Source organism: Vigna angularis, chromosome 8 (genome assembly GCF_016808095.1).
Source record: "Vigna angularis cultivar LongXiaoDou No.4 chromosome 8, ASM1680809v1, whole genome shotgun sequence".
Classification (NCBI taxonomy): domain Eukaryota; kingdom Viridiplantae; phylum Streptophyta; class Magnoliopsida; order Fabales; family Fabaceae; genus Vigna; species Vigna angularis.
Window position 1 is genome coordinate 15576753 of NC_068977.1, and position 18885 is coordinate 15595637.

General features: G+C 37.1%; 1 protein-coding gene across 4 annotated transcripts in view; it reads left to right on the forward strand.

Moving 5' to 3' along the window:
- The first annotated feature begins 1416 nt into the window (after window positions 1-1416).
- The window catches only part of LOC108345526 (general negative regulator of transcription subunit 3), a 42515-nt gene continuing 25046 nt past the window's right edge, over window positions 1417-18885 (forward strand). For 2 of the 4 annotated variants that reach the window (XM_052866701.1, XM_052866702.1), the window contains exons 1-9: window positions 1417-1686; window positions 1762-1893; window positions 8554-8691; window positions 8788-8838; window positions 9681-9770; window positions 10094-10261; window positions 11097-11204; window positions 12487-12546; window positions 13059-13766. In XM_052866701.1, the coding sequence (XP_052722661.1) occupies window positions 1594-1686; window positions 1762-1893; window positions 8554-8691; window positions 8788-8838; window positions 9681-9770; window positions 10094-10261; window positions 11097-11204; window positions 12487-12546; window positions 13059-13766 (1548 nt within the window). In that variant the 5' untranslated portion in view covers window positions 1417-1593. The remainder of the gene's footprint in view (window positions 1687-1761; window positions 1894-8553; window positions 8692-8787; window positions 8839-9680; window positions 9771-10093; window positions 10262-11096; window positions 11205-12486; window positions 12547-13058; window positions 13767-18885) is intronic. The other 2 variants (XM_017584104.2, XM_017584106.2) reach the window with 1 other exon arrangement.

The following is an 18885-nucleotide window of genomic DNA, read 5'->3' on the forward strand; positions in this document are numbered from 1 at the left end:
ACACTATTTTTTTTTCCTTTTCACATACTTTTACTTCTACCCCTTTTTTTATTGTTAACTTTGTAAATTTTGCTATCATTAAATTTATAATTTCCATATCAGATTACTAGATATGAAAGAATTGCACAATAATAACAATATAAAAGTGAACTCTATTGGCCCACTTTGACATGGATACATTGACAACCTCCAACATCGTAATAGGTACCTTTCTATTCCATTTCAATATAAATTCAACTAGATTATCAATTTATGCTAAAAACATTTATTTTAAATATGTGTGTTTAATGATATTTAAGCAAATTAGTTTTATTTAAAATTTAAAATTTAACATGAAAATAGAAGAAGAGGGGTGGAGAACATGAGATAAGAGAGATATGACGAAATTTGAACCCTCCAAAGGGTTCATAAGCTCCTCTAATGTGTTTCTGTAAGTCTTTTTATATAGAAATTGGATTGAACTTTGTTTTAGGTTTTTCTATTGTTGTAATCTTCTTTATGATATTGTAATTTCCTCGTATTATCTTCTAAATAATTCAATATCTTCAAAATATATTTGATATAAAAATATTTGAGATGATGTTTGCTAGATTAAAAAAAGATTCGCATATAATATCTTTTGATATTTATTGATATAGTTAAATAAGATACTTATTTAACAATATCAAATAAAATATCTTAAGATATATTTTTTCAAAATTATCTTTAATCATGAACATTTATCAAAAACCCTTCTAGTAAAAAAAATAGAAAAAATCGCAAAATTTAATTTTTTTGCCTTTTCTTAGCTTAACCAAATTTCTTCACTTTATATTATGCTCGGATACATTTCTTGTGTTTCTAATTATTTATTATTCTTAAATTTATTTTTAAGGTGTAATGAAACTTTAAGGTTTAATAGGTTCGGAGGTCCTTATATTTGTGGGTTCGTTTCAATTGGGTCCTCCAATTTTGAAAGTGATCAATTTGGTCCCTAATTTAACAAAATTGAGTCAATAATACCCTTTCCGTTAAATATAATGGACGGTGTTAACTTTTTAAACATGTGGCATGTTGAGGCATCCTTTTATTTGCAGGTGGCACAGTTTTATTTGAAGGATGCTTCACCATACCACATGTTTAAAAAGTTAATGACGTCCATTGCATTTAACGGAAAGTGTATTATTGACTCAATTTTGTTAAATTAGGGACCAAATTGATCACTTTCAAAATTGGAGACCCAATTGAAACGAACCTACAAATATAGGGACCTCCGAACCTATTAAACCAAACTTTAACTAATTTATTTCTAGACCTCCATTAATTTAACTTAATTCTTAAATTTTAATAATGGTGTGTTTTATAATTTCTGCAATAATTATTTTTTTAAATACAAACGTTATAAATACTATTTTTTCTGGATAAATACACAAGCTAAATGATAACAACGACTTTTTGTAAGAACGGGTGGGTCTCACTGTCCGGGGAAGAAGAAAAAGAGGAAAACACAGCTTCAAAAATGAGAGACAGAGGTTGAACTTACCTACGGAGAATCGATAATTTCGAAAGAGATTAGAATTTCAGGCCCGAGTTGGATGAGTTGAATCGGCGAAAATGGGGGCGAGTCGGAAACTCCAGGGCGAGATTGACCGTGTTCTGAAGAAGGTTCAGGAAGGCGTCGAAGTCTTTGATAGCATCTGGAACAAGGTTCTTCTCTTATTCATCTTCTTCAATTTCGAGTTTCTTCTTTTTCCGAATGACATGTGGCGGTTGGTGAGTTAGGTTTACGACACGGACAATGCGAACCAGAAGGAGAAGTTCGAGGCTGACCTGAAGAAGGAGATTAAGAAGCTGCAGAGGTACAGGGACCAGATTAAGACTTGGATTCAATCCAGTGAAATCAAAGATAAGAAGGTGAAGATTATCTCTCTTCTTTTAATCTTCTGTTGCTAATTACACAAACACACACGTGTGTGTGTGTGTATATATATATATATATATATATATATATATATATATTTCTTTCCTTCAATGGATAATACTTGCAAGGTCGAATTATATTGTGGGCATGTTAGATACAACCTAGAAGTGGTTTTGAGGCTTTTTTACTGGAAATATATTGCTTTTTCTGGCGGAGAAGCTCCCTGAACCTCTTAAAAGCACTTCTAGCTTTGTATCAAAACACACCCTGTATTGTATTGTTATGAGATAAGGTGAGACTTAGAATCACACCTAAGCTAATTTGTGTGATGAACCAACATATTAAGACACGAAAACGCTGTGGTGCATGGGTGGTGTAGCGTTAGTTTGTTTTATTGCGTGTTTGGTTTCGTGATGAATTACATAGCATTGAAATACCACCTAACATGGTTTATCTTTAGTGTTTGCTTTCATGTTGATAAATTGATTTTGGAGGCCAGAATTGATTTCGAGTTGAAACAACTTTAGGTAACTTTTGCTCTCGAGTAATGATTACAAATAGATCTCTAGAATCTTCTAATAGTAATCTTCTAATAGTTTCTAACAATTTCTAGTAGTACACTTAATATCTTCCTATCAACAATGTCCTTTACGAAGAATTAGATTTTAATTGAATTTAAAAAAGTGGGTGGGCCCTTCAGTATCTAATGCTTTACCTGTTGTGTCATTCGAGGTGTGAATTGTTGAGAAATTTAAAGGGTCATGCTAAAATTGGTACACTGTTAGGAGGTTAAGAGTGTACGAGAGAAGAAAGAAACATTAAGGCAGTTAGGAAAGGTGGGAATAAGAATGTATAAATAGCAATTGTATAGTCTTTTAGAGGACTTTTGGTTAGTTGTTTCTAACAGGAATTTTAATCCTGTGGGGGAGGTTAAGCTCTCATTGGTTCTCTGTACGTTGTTTCTTGTCCCTGGTAATACAAGAAAGGCTATTCTTTGTGTTTCGTGTGTGATCTGGAGTGTGTGTGTGGCTGTCTATTGAGGTTTCTTGAGTAGAAACCTATCAATTTGGTCTGACCTGCCGGATCCAAATTGGGCGCGAATCGAAAAAAAGAGGAAAGGATGGAAGGTCGAATGAACGTCGTGGAGGGACAGTTGGAAGCATTGGAGATAGCCGTGGACGGGATGAAGGCGGAATCAACAGCAGTGCGCCAGGACCTGAAAGAAATCATGAAGATGCTAGGGGCCCGAGGCCGCAACAATGAAGTGCATTCAGATGGAAGTCAAGCTTCTGTCAACGAGAACCAGAGAAGGCGCGAGGAAGAAGCTGAGGGAAGAGGAGGCGGTGGTAATCAAGAAGTACCAACCCCCTGGAGGAAGAAGGTCGAATTACCCATTTTCGAGGGTCTGGATCCACTAAACTGGATTAATCGGGCAGAAATTTTTTTGAGTTGTAGGGAGTGGCGGAAGATGAAGAGAAAGTTCGCCTAGCATACATTAGCATGGAGGGTAGCGCGGGTTACTGGTTTAGATTTTGGAAAGAAAAGGCCAAGAACCGTTCTTGGGAGGGCCTAAAAGCAGCGATGATCGAGAGGTTTGGAGGAAGAAATAGGGGGACTGTTTTTGAGAGGTTGGCTGCCATAAAACAAGAAGGCACCGTGGACGTATGTCCAAGAGTTCGAGATCTTGGTAAGTCAAACTCGAGGAGTTTCAGAAGAACAAATGCTTGGGTATTTTCAGCAGCCTTTAAGACTCACCAAGGCCACTATGAGTTCTTGGTGATGCCTTTTGGCCTCACTAAGGCCCCAACAACTTTTGGCCTTTAATGACATTGGTCTTGGCTATCCAGCACTAGAGGCCATATCTATTGGGGCAGAAGTTTATTGTGCATACTGATTAGAGAAGTTTGAAATACTTGCTGGAGCAAAGGATAATCACCCAGAATCAACAAAACTGGATGGCAAAACTCCTGGGCTATGATTTTGAGATTTTATACAAAGCTGGAAACATTAACAGGGTGGCAGATTCCCTGTCTCATAGAGGAGAATGGGGTGAGGAGGAAAGAGAATTGAGAGTGGTTGCCAGACCCTACTGGCAAGATTTCCAAGAGGTGTTAAAGGAGGTTGAGGAGGATGAGGTGCTGAAGAAGGTGATAGCAGATATTCAGGGGACCCCAATGCTCATTCAGAATACACCCTGGAACAGGATAGGTTGCATTACAAAGGAAGACTGGTGCTATCTGCGAAATCGGTGTGGATAGCTTCTAGCTGAGTTCCATTCGACCAGCACGGGAGGCCACTTTGGAGTGTACAAAATGTATAGAAAAGTAGCCAATCTTTGTATTGGATAGGGATGAAAAAGTGACTTACAGACTTTGTGGCAAGTTGCTTGGTGTTCCAACAACACAAATATTTGGCAGCTTCTCCTCAAGGGCTGTTACAACCACTACCCATACCTCACGCAGTTTGGGAGGAAGTGAGTATGGACTTTATAGTGAAGCTGCCAAAATCCTAAGGCTATGATGCAGTTCTAATAGTAGTTGATCGCCTAAGCAAATATGGCCATTTTTTGCCACTCAAGCATCCTTATTCAGCTCGGACAGTAGCGGAGGTGTTTGTTAAGGAGGTAGTGAGGTTACATGGGATCCCAGTTTCAATTGTCAGTGATAGGGATCCCTTGTTCTTGAGCATTTTCTGGAAGGAGCTATTTGGAATGCAGGGAACCCAACTCAGGATGAGTACAATGTATCATCCTGAGTCAGATGGCCAAACCGAGGTGCTAAACATAATTTTGGAGGGGTATTTACGGTGTTTCTGCTCTGAGTAGCCAAAGAGTTGGAGTGCAATGCTGCCTTGGGCTGACTATTGGTATAATACCAGTTATCAGGGTGCAGCCAGGTGCACACCTTTTGAGACGGTTTATGGTAGGGATCCACCTTCCTTGAGCAGATTCGATTAGGGGAAACACCAGTAGAAGCGGTTTCCCAAGAACTACAAACAAGAGACGAAGCTCTCAAACAGCTGAAGTTTCACTTGACTCGAGCTTAGGATTTAATGACCCAGCAGGCGAATAAAAGGGGGCGACCAACAAATATAAAGGTGGAGGATTGGGTTTACTTGAAAATCAGACCTCACAGGCAATCTTCCATGCCATCAAGACTCCATCCGAAGCTATCAGCTTGATACTTTGGTCCTTTTCAAGTGGTGCAACAGGTGGGAGAGGTGGCTTATAGGCTCAGGTTACTAGAAACAGCTAGGATACACCCAATCTTCCATGTATCCCAACTTAAGAAGGCAGTGGGCGAAAAGAAGTTGGAGAAGGAACTTCCACCTGAGTTGCAAGCAGAAGGACCTACGTTTTGGCCAACTAGAATCCTGGAAAGCAGGCAAGTGCAGGAGAAGAGATGGTTCAACAGGTATTGGTGGAATGGCAAGAAGGAGGAAGAGAGAGGGAGCAACCTGGGAAGACAAGATTACTATTAAGGATCAATATCCCGATTTCAACCTTGAGGACAAGGTTGTTGAGGGGGCGGAGGGTAATGTTAGGAGGTTAAGAGTGTATGAGAGAAGAAAGAAACATTAATTGCCTAACTGCCTTAGCAGTTAGGAAAGGCAGGAATAAGAATGAATAAATAGCAATTATATGGTCTTTTAGAGGACTTTTGGTTAGTTGTTGTTTCTAACAGGAATTTTTAATCCTGTGGGGGAGGTTAAGCTCTCATTGGTTCTCTGTACATTGTTTCTTGTCCCTGTTAATACAAGAAAGGCTATTCTTTGTGTTTGGTGTGTGATCTGGAGTGTGTGTGGCTGTCTGTTGAGGTTTCTTGAGTAGAAACCTATCATACACTCACGATCCTTATCTTTTGGTATTAAAGTGGGTGGACCCTTCTATCTAATGCTATACGAGGTATGAATTGTTGAGGGATTTGGAGGGTCATGGTAGAATTGGTACACCCATGATCCTTATCTTTTGGTATTAAAGAAGCCTACCTCCAGCAAAGAAAACCTGATGCTATGGGAATGCACATTTCACTCTAATTATCAAACACTATCAATTTTCTTTGATCTTAATCAATATTTTGTATCTGTTGATGCCTATTTCTTTGAGTTTATCCCATTTTATACATCTATTTCTTCTGATGAAGACATATGCAGTCACTTTCCCGCCTCTATCAATCTTCCTTCATCACCACAAGATTACTCTACCATGCCTCAAATGCTTCTCCAACACCTCTTCAGGTATATCAACACCAACCATGACCTATTAACATTCCAATGCAAGACCCACCTTCGATGAATAATGATATAGTAGACCCATCTTCTGTTCTTGTTGAAGAGTGCTCTACGTTCTTTCTAGAGAGTTCTCAATTTTGTTCAGAATTTGAAGGAAAAAAAGGTGTCAGTTGAAGATGGTTTAGGTCACGTTGCTAGAAGAGGAAGTTTTATTGGAACAAGGATTGATTTTGCATGTAGTGTGTGTTTCAATTGATGGGAAAACAATAAATTAGGTATAGATATTGTGAGAAAGTATCAATAGGTGGAATCTATCTATTGAAGCATCGTCATCTAGCAAGAACTTTAAAGCAGTCCACAACTTCCATTTCAGATGAATCCTCCACATACTGGGAATGGAAGGCGGAGGTTTTCCATATGTGATCTCAAAAGGAGTTAGACTTGGTTGGAGTGAATAGAGGTATTATAGGATCATTCAGCTAAGGATAATGACTTGGTTTATTGAGAGGCTCAATAATGAACAAATGAACTTAAATTTTGCTCCAAAACTCAGATTGAGAACCTTAGTGTGCCAATTGGCATAAGGTTATAGGAAATGTGCATGCACAATTTAGTGCCACTTGGTTCAAATAACTTGTGCAAAAATTGGTTGATGAGTATAGGATCACTGTCGGGGACAATATTGCGAGGAAATTTGTGGTGTTACCATATCGAGAAATAAAAGAAGCCACCCCAAAACTGTGAAATGTGATGATAAAGCATAAAAGTGAGCATCTTAAGAGAACTTATCAATCACTACCAAAATGCAAGAGGAACCTTGGAAAGGTGGCATGTTCCAAAATATCCACCAATTTGATTTCTGTTCATAAGCTTATGATGGATCTACATTATTTGGCATCTTTTAATCCTTCAACTTGCCATATTTTGGGTAAGGGAAGGTGATTGTACTTGCTAAGGAAGACAATGTGTTGTACCTTTGTTAGAATAGGTGTTAAGTATTGGTACTAAGTAGTTGTATTGGAAAACTGCTATATGCTATGCGTATGAGCTATACCTGTTTTTGTACCTAGTAGTTTTGGCTTTTGATCTTTGTTCTTCTCTCTACTCATTGTATCAAAATTCTATCAATATAAATATAGGAACATATGAGAGGAGTGATAGAGCTCTCTCAAATGTAGTCTCTTTTATTTATCTCAATTGGTATCAGAGGGTTGATCCTGCTTTGTTGGTCTTAGTCTTTGGAGAAATATCCACCGTTTGTTGTTGTCTGCCATTGTAATTTTCTTTGGTAACCACTGGATTTGGAGTGTCTCTTTATGTGACGACCAACCCTATAGGTCTTGAAAGTTGAATCAGCTCCACGTGTCACCACACACACTCTTGTTCATTGCTACTAGGTGCTTAACATCCACGCATTGCCTTCCTTGCACTGGAGTGACTTCGCATGTCCTCCATAGGTCTCGTTGGACCTCTCGTCTTCGTTCTGACTGAAAGTACTCCATTTTTGATGTGGTTGAAGATCAAACCTAGTGCTCTCTTTTTGTTTCTTGTTGGCTGTTTTCTTCTCTGTCAACAAAAATATCTTTTGGACCTGTTGTCTCCTTCTTTGAAACTCCTACCATTACCTCTTAAAGATTAATGGAAAAAAGTTATCTCTCTTGGTTTGTTTGAATTGAACTTCGGTTCCTCGTCCAAGGTTTCCATTATCACCTTAAACAAGACGAGAGTAATGACAATATGTGGAATCCAAGTTATTGGGTACTCAGATCGTTTAAGATGTGCAACTACTTTTGGAAAAAAGGCTTAAAATATATTTGCAAATGATATTCAGCGCATTTACGTCTCTACCAATAGGCTTGCCTCTCTTAAACAAACAGACCATAACATGATGTCTTTTATTAGTGAAGCCCAGTCTATTATTGAAGAATTAAATACTTTCTTGGAGGTTTAGTCTTTAGACAAGATCAAGAAGATGCTGGACAAATTCTCTAAGGCGATGATCCTCCGTGCCATTCTTCCAAACTTTAAACATGTTAAGATTAACTTTTAAGAGGTCTCAAAGTCCATTGATGGAAAGTTTGACAACCGAACTCCTTCAGGTTTCAACACTTAAGTCTTATCCTATATTTTGATGAAGTATTTTCTGGTTAATACGAAGAAGATTGGTTTTTATTCACTTTGACTGAATGATAAATCACAGAAAATCAGAGCATATTTTAGTATGGTTCAGTTAAGTCTTGTTTGCTATGTCTTTTCTGTTCATCGTTTCTATATTGCATTTTTTTTTCTTCTGGTTGTACTTAGATGGTGGTATTGCTGGATTGACTTGTTTAAGTGGTATGAAATGATCTTATACTAACATTTTTATTTTTAACTTGATTTTGAATTTGACATTTGTTTGTCTTTAACTCATTGGGACATAGGTTAGTGCCTCGTATGAGCAGGCTTTGGTGGATGCACGCAAGCTTATTGAGCGTGAAATGGAAAGATTCAAGATCTGTGAGAAGGAGACAAAGACAAAAGCATTCTCTAAAGAAGGCTTAGGTCAACAGCCCAAAACTGTGAGTTTTTAACTCATTATTCTTTTTTATTTTATATATTTTTGGACTTTGTAGGTGTATTTATGACAGTTTTTCATTCTCAATCTTTTGTGACAGGATCCTAGAGAGAAGGCTAAATCGGAGACAAGGGATTGGTTGAACAATGTGGTATAAAATTGATTGCCATGAATAACTATCATTTTTAGTTTTGTTTTTCTTGAATTTGGTTTGGAAGCTAACTCAACGCAAAAGTTTAGCTCATGATGTCATTGAAGTGAGCATTACCCAAGGCTTTTATAAATACACAAAAACACACACACCTCATGCTGGGACATGACATATGGAGTGTAGAGATTGTTTTAGAAAGGGAAAGTCATATGGTCAAGTTGACTGTGTGTTAGTTCGTGGGGCCAAGTTCATTTTTTGGATACTTGAAGATGTATCAATTTAAAATCTATCGTGGGATCTGAAACTATCTTGGGGCTAAGTCAATTCCAAAAACTATCCCTTTAGATGAAGATTGCCAAATTGTCTTTATAAATTCTGCAGTGGCCATATTTGTAGTTGATATGGGATCTCTAGAGTTGTGATCAAAGTATGGACATTAATTATTGCTTTAATAGCTTGTATACTTCATGTAACTTCATAGTATTAGGAAAATGATTAGTCATGTTTGCTTTGTCACTCATAGTTCTTGCAGGTTGCAACGTGGAAAATATTGCAGGTTCACTGTTGACTGTTAAGATACCTTTTCAATGATGAATTTTGTTTTTTTGAAGTTGGTTCTCAAAATTTTCTTTCCATAATGATGTTTTCACAAGTATTCTGCCTGCTTCACATCATATGATTAATATTGTAGTGTCTCTATTTATACAAATTTACTGCCTGTTTACGTCATGATTAACATTGGAGTGTCTGTGATATCTAGAAACGGTTGTATTTATTCTGAACTTTTAATAGCTTATTTATATTTCTTCATCTGGAAATTGTTATTTTAAATGTTTGAGTAGGTTGGGGAATTAGAATCTCAGATCGATAACTTTGAAGCTGAGCTTGAAGGAATTTCTTCAAAGAAAGGAAAGAACAAGCCACCCAGATTGGTATGTTGTAGTAAAGGAAATACAGTTTCTGGGACTGATTTACGCTGCAGATAATATTTCCTTATATATTGTTAATTACATAATTAGGAGATTTAGTTAGATTTCGTAATTAGGAGGACAATTAAGAGGATTAGTATGCTGACAGTATATTTTATATTTATTGTACGGAATCATTTGTCCTGAATTATAGGGATAGATTATATCCATCATAAATTAGGATTTTCAATTATTAAGTCTTTGTATTATTCTATTCAAGACCAATTGCTCCTCTATGAATAATATCAGAAATAGTTTTTCTGTCAATCTAAGTCATGGCTATTCAGATGTTTGTGTCTGTTGATCAGATACATCTAGAAACATCAATCACTCGGCACAAGGCTCATGTAAAGAAATGTGAATTTATCTTGAGGCTACTTGATAATGATGAACTAAGTCCAGAGCAGGTGAATGATGTCAAAGATTTCTTGGATGACTATGTAGATCGTAATCAGGTTTGTCTTGCACAGCTTAAACATTTTCCATTCTGCTTTTAAACACTATAATTGAGTTACTTTATTTATCTACCCTTTATAGTCTTGAGTTAGTGTGAGCAAATAACCTCTTTTATCAAACAATTAGTTAGTTTGTGGGAGTGTGTAACTCCTTTTATCGGACTGTTAGTCATAGCCATCATTATATGTTGCATTCTGATAGAGTAGCTTGTTACGTTGGTCACTGTCAGGTTGTTATTCTGAGAGAGTGGGTTTAGGTCTTATTCAATCCTTCAAAGCCAGCCTTTAATTCAAGGTGTGTACCTTATTTATATACTCTATTTTAGCCATATCTCTGAATGGTATGGGATCTTCAACAAGTTATAACTGGTCTAGTCAGTTAGCTGAGCTTCTTGAGTCTATATATAACTTCTGTCAATAGAAGTTCGTGAGCTGTACAAATCTCAGAATAATAAATACAAAGTTTCTTTTCTATTTTTGTTTTCAATAGATACTGTCAGAATCCCATGATTTATGCTGCAGTTAATATTTTCCTGTACCGTTTTAATTACAGAATTAGGAATTAATTGCAGGACTAATAGGATAATTAGGAGGATTAGTAGGCTGAAAGTATATTTATATTTATATTACAGGATCACTGCTCCTGAGTTGTAGGACTAGATTAGGATTTATATCCATCATAAATTAAGATTTTTAGTTATTATGTGCTTGTATTCTATTTTAAGAGGAACTGCTCCTCAATGCATTATTTGAAACAGTTTTTCTGACAGATACCGGGCAAAATTTTTGAATTGGTATTAATTTTCTGTCTAACCTATATTTCTTTTTTTTATAGGAGGACTTTGAAGAATTTAGTGATGTTGATGAGCTATATAGTTCATTACCCCTAGATAAGGTGGAGTCACTTGAAGATATTGTAACAATTCCCCCTGGTCTTGCTAAGGTATTTGTTTAACAATTATTGCTATGTTGGAAATACTGAGAGGTTCACACACTAACACATATTGATGCATCTGTAGTTGCATGATTTCTAGCTTCTGTTGAGATACCCTTTTTCTTCCTATGTTTATTACAAAGCTGTCATAAACTGCAAATTAAAGAATTACTTCCTGAAAATTAGTTAATAAGTTAATCTTATGCAGATTAGATTTGTGTTACTGGATTGGGACACACTTTTCTTAATCCACCAAGGCACTTTTTTAGAAAAAATTGTGATGGAAGCATTGAGCTTCAAAACAGATGATACTTCGAATTGATAGATTCTAATGATATTATAGTGGACCTAAATTAGAACATTGTTGTTATATGTGGGGACAAAAAATGAGTTTCATGTCACTCCTATCCTTTAGCCCTTGACATGGGAACTTGTTTTAGTACGTTCTAAAGTATTGGAAGTCCCACATCGACTAGAGATAAGACCAATTCATAGTTTATAAGTGGGTGCAAACTTCACCCTACAAGCCGGTTTTGTGGGGTTGAGTTAGGCTTAAAGTCCACTTCTAACATGGTATCAGAGCCATGGTTAGAGCTTATCTTAGTGATATTTGTTGTTTGTTGAGCATATTGTTTCACCCGCTATCGGACCACCCATTAAAAATGTCTAATCCCATGCTTGAGATGTACATACCTCGGTGTGAGGGGAGTGTGTTGGAAGTCCCACATCGACTAGAGATAAAGCCAATTCATAGTTTATAAGTGGGTGGAAACCTCATCCTACAAGCCGGTTTTTGTGGGGTTGAGTTAGGCTTAAAGTCCACTTCTAACAGAAAGTCCTATATTCCTAAGGAGCCAATTTCAAGGGAAGCTCGCATACACCCTACTTTCTTAACCCACCCAGATGTCTTTGAAAAACAAAAGCCCTGGTAGAAGCACATAAAATAGACTACATCTCAATTGCAGTGATTGATCCTAATGATATTATCGTAGCAAATTGAAGTCAGAAAAATAACTTTAAACTTTGGAATAGAGGTCATGTTTGTGTTAACTATACAACTATAGTGATTTTGGGATTTTGCTGGTCCGTGTCACTTCATGGGATTGGCAGATGAATTGTTGCTTGCAGTAATTGTTTTTTCCAAACTTAATGATATTTTGTACTGGGTTTTGATTGTTTCTGCTGGTTCAAATGTATGATTTTGCTATCCATATTTTTTGTTGAAATTTCCTGTATGCATATTATAATTTTTCTATAAATGGATCTCCTAATTTATTTGCTATTTTGGCAGGTGGCACCTGTTCTTAGCTTGAAGCCTTTGCCAACATCAGCTTCAGCATCACAAACATCTGTGTGTATTCCTCTATTCTTACTTTTACTTTCTAAGTGTTTTTTGATGGTCTTCATTGATATATAAACGCTTTTGGATAGGTTATGCATAGTTTTGGTTCAACCCAAGTTTATGGGAATTTTTATTTTTAATTGTCAAGTGTGTTAACTTATTGTTAATGGCATCAATTTATGAGATGTCTTAACAAATTGATGAGTTGATTAAAGAAAAATAATCAAAAATTCGTGCAAGAAATGAAGAAAGTACTCAAATAGTTGTTCAAGACCATGTTAACAATATTTGTTACATATGGCACCACTCAATCCAATGTTAACATTTTTTATAGTGTTATTTTTCTAGTGGAACCTTTTAAGAATAGTACATGATGGTCAATCATGACTGTAGTTCCACCAAGTGGTTGTGTCTGAACTACCACTTAACACAGAAAAACCTATTGCTTATGGGAAAATCAGTTGTTCATTAGTCCTTGTATGGGTGACTCCAATTTCTAATCTTCAAATGCTTCTTTCCAGGAGCAAGCTGATGATACAGCTTCTCAGGATAGCAATTCTGATGTTGGTGCAAGAACTCCACCTCCTAAAAGTAGTACAGTTAGTTCTACTGCGACAACACCAGTGGCAACACCAGCGGCAAATTTTGCTACTCCTGTTTCTATAAATGTTACGGTGCCTAACTTGTCAAGTCCACCGCCCATTTCATCTGTCACACCTGGTTCAAATTCTCTTCGGAGTTCCTTGGAAATTAGTACTGCTGTCAATGCTTCATTTGTAAATCAGTCTAGCACTGTGAAAGAAGATGAGATTAATAGTTTCCCTGTCCGAAGACCATCTCCATCACTTTCTGATGTTGCACTCATAAGGAATATCAGCAGAAACAGCCTGTCAAATCAAACAACAAATAACATACCTGTTGTATCTGGGAACATGGTTTCCAGCAATGGGCCCCTTGGTTCAGTTTCTTCAACTTCTGAAATAACCAAGAGAAACATATTGGTTGCTGATGATAGACTCGGAAGCAATGGGATGGTACCAACTCTTGTATCCCCTTTAAGTAATAGAATGATTATTCCTCAGGTTGCAAGGGGTACTGATGGAACTTCCTCAGTTGACTCTAGTAATGCCAATGAAGGTGCAACTTTGTCTGGGAGAGTTTTCTCCCCTTCTGCTATTCCTGGCATGCAATGGAGACCTGGAAGCCCCTTCCAGAATCAAAATGACATGGTACACTTTTGCTCTTAAATTTTTTTTGCTATTCCAACTGCCACGTTGCCTTTTGTTTATTTATTGTACTTGAAGTGTGAACTGTTGTTACTTTTCTTCTCCAATTATAAAGTATGTCATTCATTAATGATCTAACTTGGAATTTGTTTGTAATGCTATATTGGTTGAATTTGCAACTTTTATATAATTCCAAACCGAAGATAGACGTGTAATGCTATCAACAGACCTTAAAAAACTAACCTACCGTTGCACAATGAAAGAGGCTGTTTCTGGATTTGAATCCATGACCAACTGATCACATAGGCTTAACTTTACTGTTGTGTCAGGCTTGCCTTCAACGCTCTTAATAGACAATATTGGATAAAATAATAATATGCAATTAGATTGCTATACTATTGGTTGTTGTTCATTTAGTTACTTATAGGTACAGGACATCGAATTCTTCAATTGAAATCTAACTAAATACTTAAGCCGTGTATGCATTTAGTTACCAGAATCCATCATTTTATTAAACTGAGTCGTACATACAGTTACTTAAATTGCATGCTACGCTCAGTTCTATTGTATTTTATTTGTTGTACTTCCTAAGTGATACAAACTGGATCAGAAGAGATGAAAAGAAAGAGGGATGGAACACTTTATAAAAAAGAGAATGATAAAGTCCCCAGGTAATTTGGGAGCACTAGCAACTTGCAACTTCAAGAAATTAATACCCTTCTGCCCCTACCCTTAGTATTTTACTATTCTCACTTCTATTCTTCAACAAACATAGTGGTGTTTCAGTTATTCTGGTACAAGGCCCAAGGTTTGATCTGCTGCTACCCTCATGTTTCTCCTAACATAGTCCCATCTCTTTGTAGAGGATCTCCTATCGCTATCATATTTAATCATGTTTTACGATAAATTTTCACCTAGTACATAAAGACAAGCTAAACCATCTATATCGTGATGTATATGAAATGTGTTTTAAGATATGTGTAGAGAATCCAATGATATGCATGGAAATTTCCAGAAGACTAGAACAATGTACACTCTTCAAAATGAATTATGCATTCAATAATTGTTTGGCTTATCATTTCATTAATCATATAGTTGTATGTGGTTCATCACAGGTGATGATTGTAGGTTGAACTTGATTGTTTTTGTATGTTTTATGAGAAATACCTGTAACTAAATTTTTCTCACCTGCTCTTGTCATTTTCCTTTTTCTTTTTGTTAGAGAACTAACTGAGACATTTTATTCATTCATATATTCCTAACAAGGTTATGATATTCTATATATATAGAATACCATGACAGAATACAACCCACCTCTTAAGTTGGGTACACACTCACAAAACAACATAAACTTAATACATTTCAACACTCCCCCTCAAGCTGGAGCATATAAATCATATGCACCAAGCTTGGAACATATAAACTGAATCCTAGGCCCTCTTAAAGACTTAGTCAAAATATCTGCAAATTGTTCATTAGAATTGACAAATTCTGTAATGAGATCCTTGGACAGCAACTTCTCTCTGATGAAATGACAATCAATTTCTATATGTTTTGTTTTCTCATGGAACACTGGATTGGAGGCAATGTGAAGAGCTGCTTGGTTATCACAATACAACTTCATAGGCTTATTTTCACAGAATTTTAATTCTTGAAGGAGTTGTTTGATCCATATAAGTTCACATGTAGCTATGGCCATAGATCGGTATTCAGCTTCTGCACTAGATCGAGCAACAACACTTTGTTTCTTGCTTTTCCATGATACAAGGTTCCCTCCAAGGAGTACACAATATCCTGTGGTAGATCTTCGATCATTTGGACAACCAGCCCAATCTGCATCACAATATCCTTCTAACTCAGTACTTCCCTTGTTCTCATACAATAGTCCATGACCTGGATTCCCTTTTACATGTCTAAGTATGCGTACCACGACATTCCAATGATCAATATGAGGATTTTGCATAAATTGGCTCACAACTCCCACTGGATAAGAAAGATCAGGTCTTGTTATGGTGAGATAGATTAGTTTTCCAACCAACCTTCTGTATCTTTCTGGATCTGAGAAAGGTTCACCATGGTCTCTCATTAATTTTTTATTTGAGTCCATAGGACTATCAATGGGCTTGCAATCAGTCAGACCTGTTTCCTCCAAAATATCAAGGGCATATTTTCTTTGTGAAATGATGACTCCTTCTTTTGATTGTGCCACTTCAATACCAAGGAAGTATTTTAAACGACCTAAGTCTTTGGTTTGGAAGTGGTTGAACAAATGATCCTTTAATTGAGCAATTCTCGCAACATCATTTCCTGTAATCACAATATCATCAACATAAACCATAAGATAAACACATTTATCAGGAGTAGATTGCCCATAAAACACTGAATGATCTGCTTCACATCGTTTTAATCCAAATTGTTGTGCAACATGGCTAAATTTACCAAACCAAGCTCGAGGTGATTGTTTCAAGCCGTAGAGTGAACGACGTAATTTACAAACTAACTTAGACTCCCCCTGAGCAACACGACTAAATCCAGGAGGTTGCTCCATGTATATCTCCATCACCATGAAGAAAGGCATTTTTAATGTCCAATTGGTGAAGTGGCCACTGTCTAATGGCAGCCATGGCAAGAAATAGACGAACACTACTGATTTTGGCCACAGGAGAAAAAGTATCACAATAGTCGAGACCATAAACCTGAGTATATCCCTTTGCGACTAGACGAGCTTTAAGACGATCAATGGCACCAGTAGGACCAACTTTAATAGCATATACCCATCTGCATCCCACGGGTTTCTTATCAGGAGGAAGAGGTACAAGTTCCCAAGTGCCACTATTGTCAAGTGCCTGCATTTCATCAATCATGGCTTGTCGCCATCCAGGGTGATCAAGTGCCTCACGAACATTATTAGGAACTTTGATGTTAGAAAGGGAGGAAACAAAGGAGAAATATGTAGGAGACAGACGATGGTAACTTAAAAAATTATAAACAGGATAAGGATTACGAGTAGATCGAATACCTTTTCGAAGAGCAATAGGCCAAGCCTGATTTGAGTCAAGAGAGGACGAGGAGGATGAAGGATCCATGGTCTGGGAATCTGATGGAGAAGGAGCTGAGTCTCGAGGATCTTTAGGCAAGGAGGAAGGTGGTTGAACAATATCTTGTGCATTCTGAGTTTGAGCTGAAGATGGAGAAGCGGGAATGACCAAGGGATCACATGATGGTATAGGAAGCATCTCTTCAACAGATGACCGGTCCTCCTTGGAAGACAAGAAGAAGGGTGTATCCTTAAAAAAGGTGACATCAGAAGACATATAATACCTTCTTGTGGAGGGAGAATAACATCTATATCCTTTTTGAATGCGATAATATCCCAAAAAGACACATTTAATAGACTTGGGAGAAAGTTTATCAAGACCTGGGGAGACATTATGAACAAAACAAGTGCTTCCAAAAACACGTGGAGAGACATGGTAAAGAGGATCATTTGGAAAAATTATTACAGAGTGAGGAACTTTATTGTCAAGAGATGAAGAAGGCATCCTATTGATCAAAAAACAAGAAGTGAGGATTGCATCCCCCAATGATGAACAGGAACATTAGTATTTAACATAAGGGAACGTGCTGTTTCAATGAGCTGTCTATTCTTTCTCTCAGCTATGCCATTTTGTTGTGGAGTGTGAGGACATGTTGACTGATGTAAAATTCCTTTGGAAGATAAAAATGAAGAAAATGCAGCAGAAAAATATTCCTTAGCATTATCACTTCTGAGAATTTTAATTGTCTTTCCAAATTGATTCTTAATTTCATTAACAAAGGACATAAAAATGACTAAAAGTTCAGATCTCTCTTTCATAAGATAAACCCACGTACACCGAGAAAATTCATCAATGAAGGTTACAAAATAGTTAAAACCAAAGGAAGTAACTCGACTCGGTCCCCAAATATCAGAGTGAATGGTAGAAAAAATAGACTTACATCGTGTCTCAGATTTCTTTGGATAAGAAGATCTAACATGTTTTCCTAACTGACAAGACTCACAATCTAAGACAGGAATGTGTTTAAGACTTGGAACCATCAACTTCAGCTTAGATTAATTTGGGTGACCCAAACGATCATGTAAAATTTTAGGAGATGAAGTTGAAATGCAAGAAACAAAAGAGGTAGGTTTTAGGAAATACAGTCCTCCTGACTCATATCCTTCTCCAATTCGACGACCCGTACCATGTTCCTGTATGACAAAGGAAGTAGCAGTAAAGGTTATAGAACAATTTAATGAACGTGTCAATTGACTCAAGGAGATTAAATTATAAGGACAATGAGAAATATACAAAACAAAATTTAAGTTTAGTGAAGGAGATAAGGACACTTTGCCAATTCCTTGAGATGTCAATTTGGATCCATTGGCAACAGTAACTAACTGAGGAACTTTTTGAGAGGTAATGGAGGAAAATAAACGAGTGTTACCAGACAAATGGTTTGAGGCACCTGAATCAAGAATCCATGAACCTTGACATTCCACAGATTGTGAGATACATGCAGTTGACAAACTTGGCACTGAAGGAAACTAACAAAGGCCAGTGGATTTGTCAGACTTGTATCTCAAAAATTCTTGATACTCTTCATTTGAGATTCTTGATTCGTATGAGCATTGCACATACCCACTTCGACTACCATGGCCTCCTCGATTAGCTCCTCTCCTTGAAGTGGCAGATAAGGAGAAATTAATTTTAGTAAAGGATGCCATTCTAAATCTGTGAGTAGGATCCAAAACAGAGACAAGGTCTTATGACTATGGGAAATCAGAATCCCTGTCCAACCATACTAAGAAATGAAGCTCATCAACATTAGACTGTGAAATCTGGTATTAATGAGCAAGAAGGCTCAATATGGAAAACTGAATCTGGTTCCACAAGTAATGAAGCGTAACAACGTTGAGGGAGAAACTCAGCTTGAGGGAGAAAACCCTAGGTGCAAACAACAGCCACCAAAACAGCGAAGCAAGGGCCAAAACACGCTCAGGAAGCTACGGCGAAACTGTCTGCAGTGGCGCGGTGTCGATTTGACACCGAGAAGGTGGCGCGTGAGGAACACGCGCCAGAGACTTGCCGGAGAGAAGCGG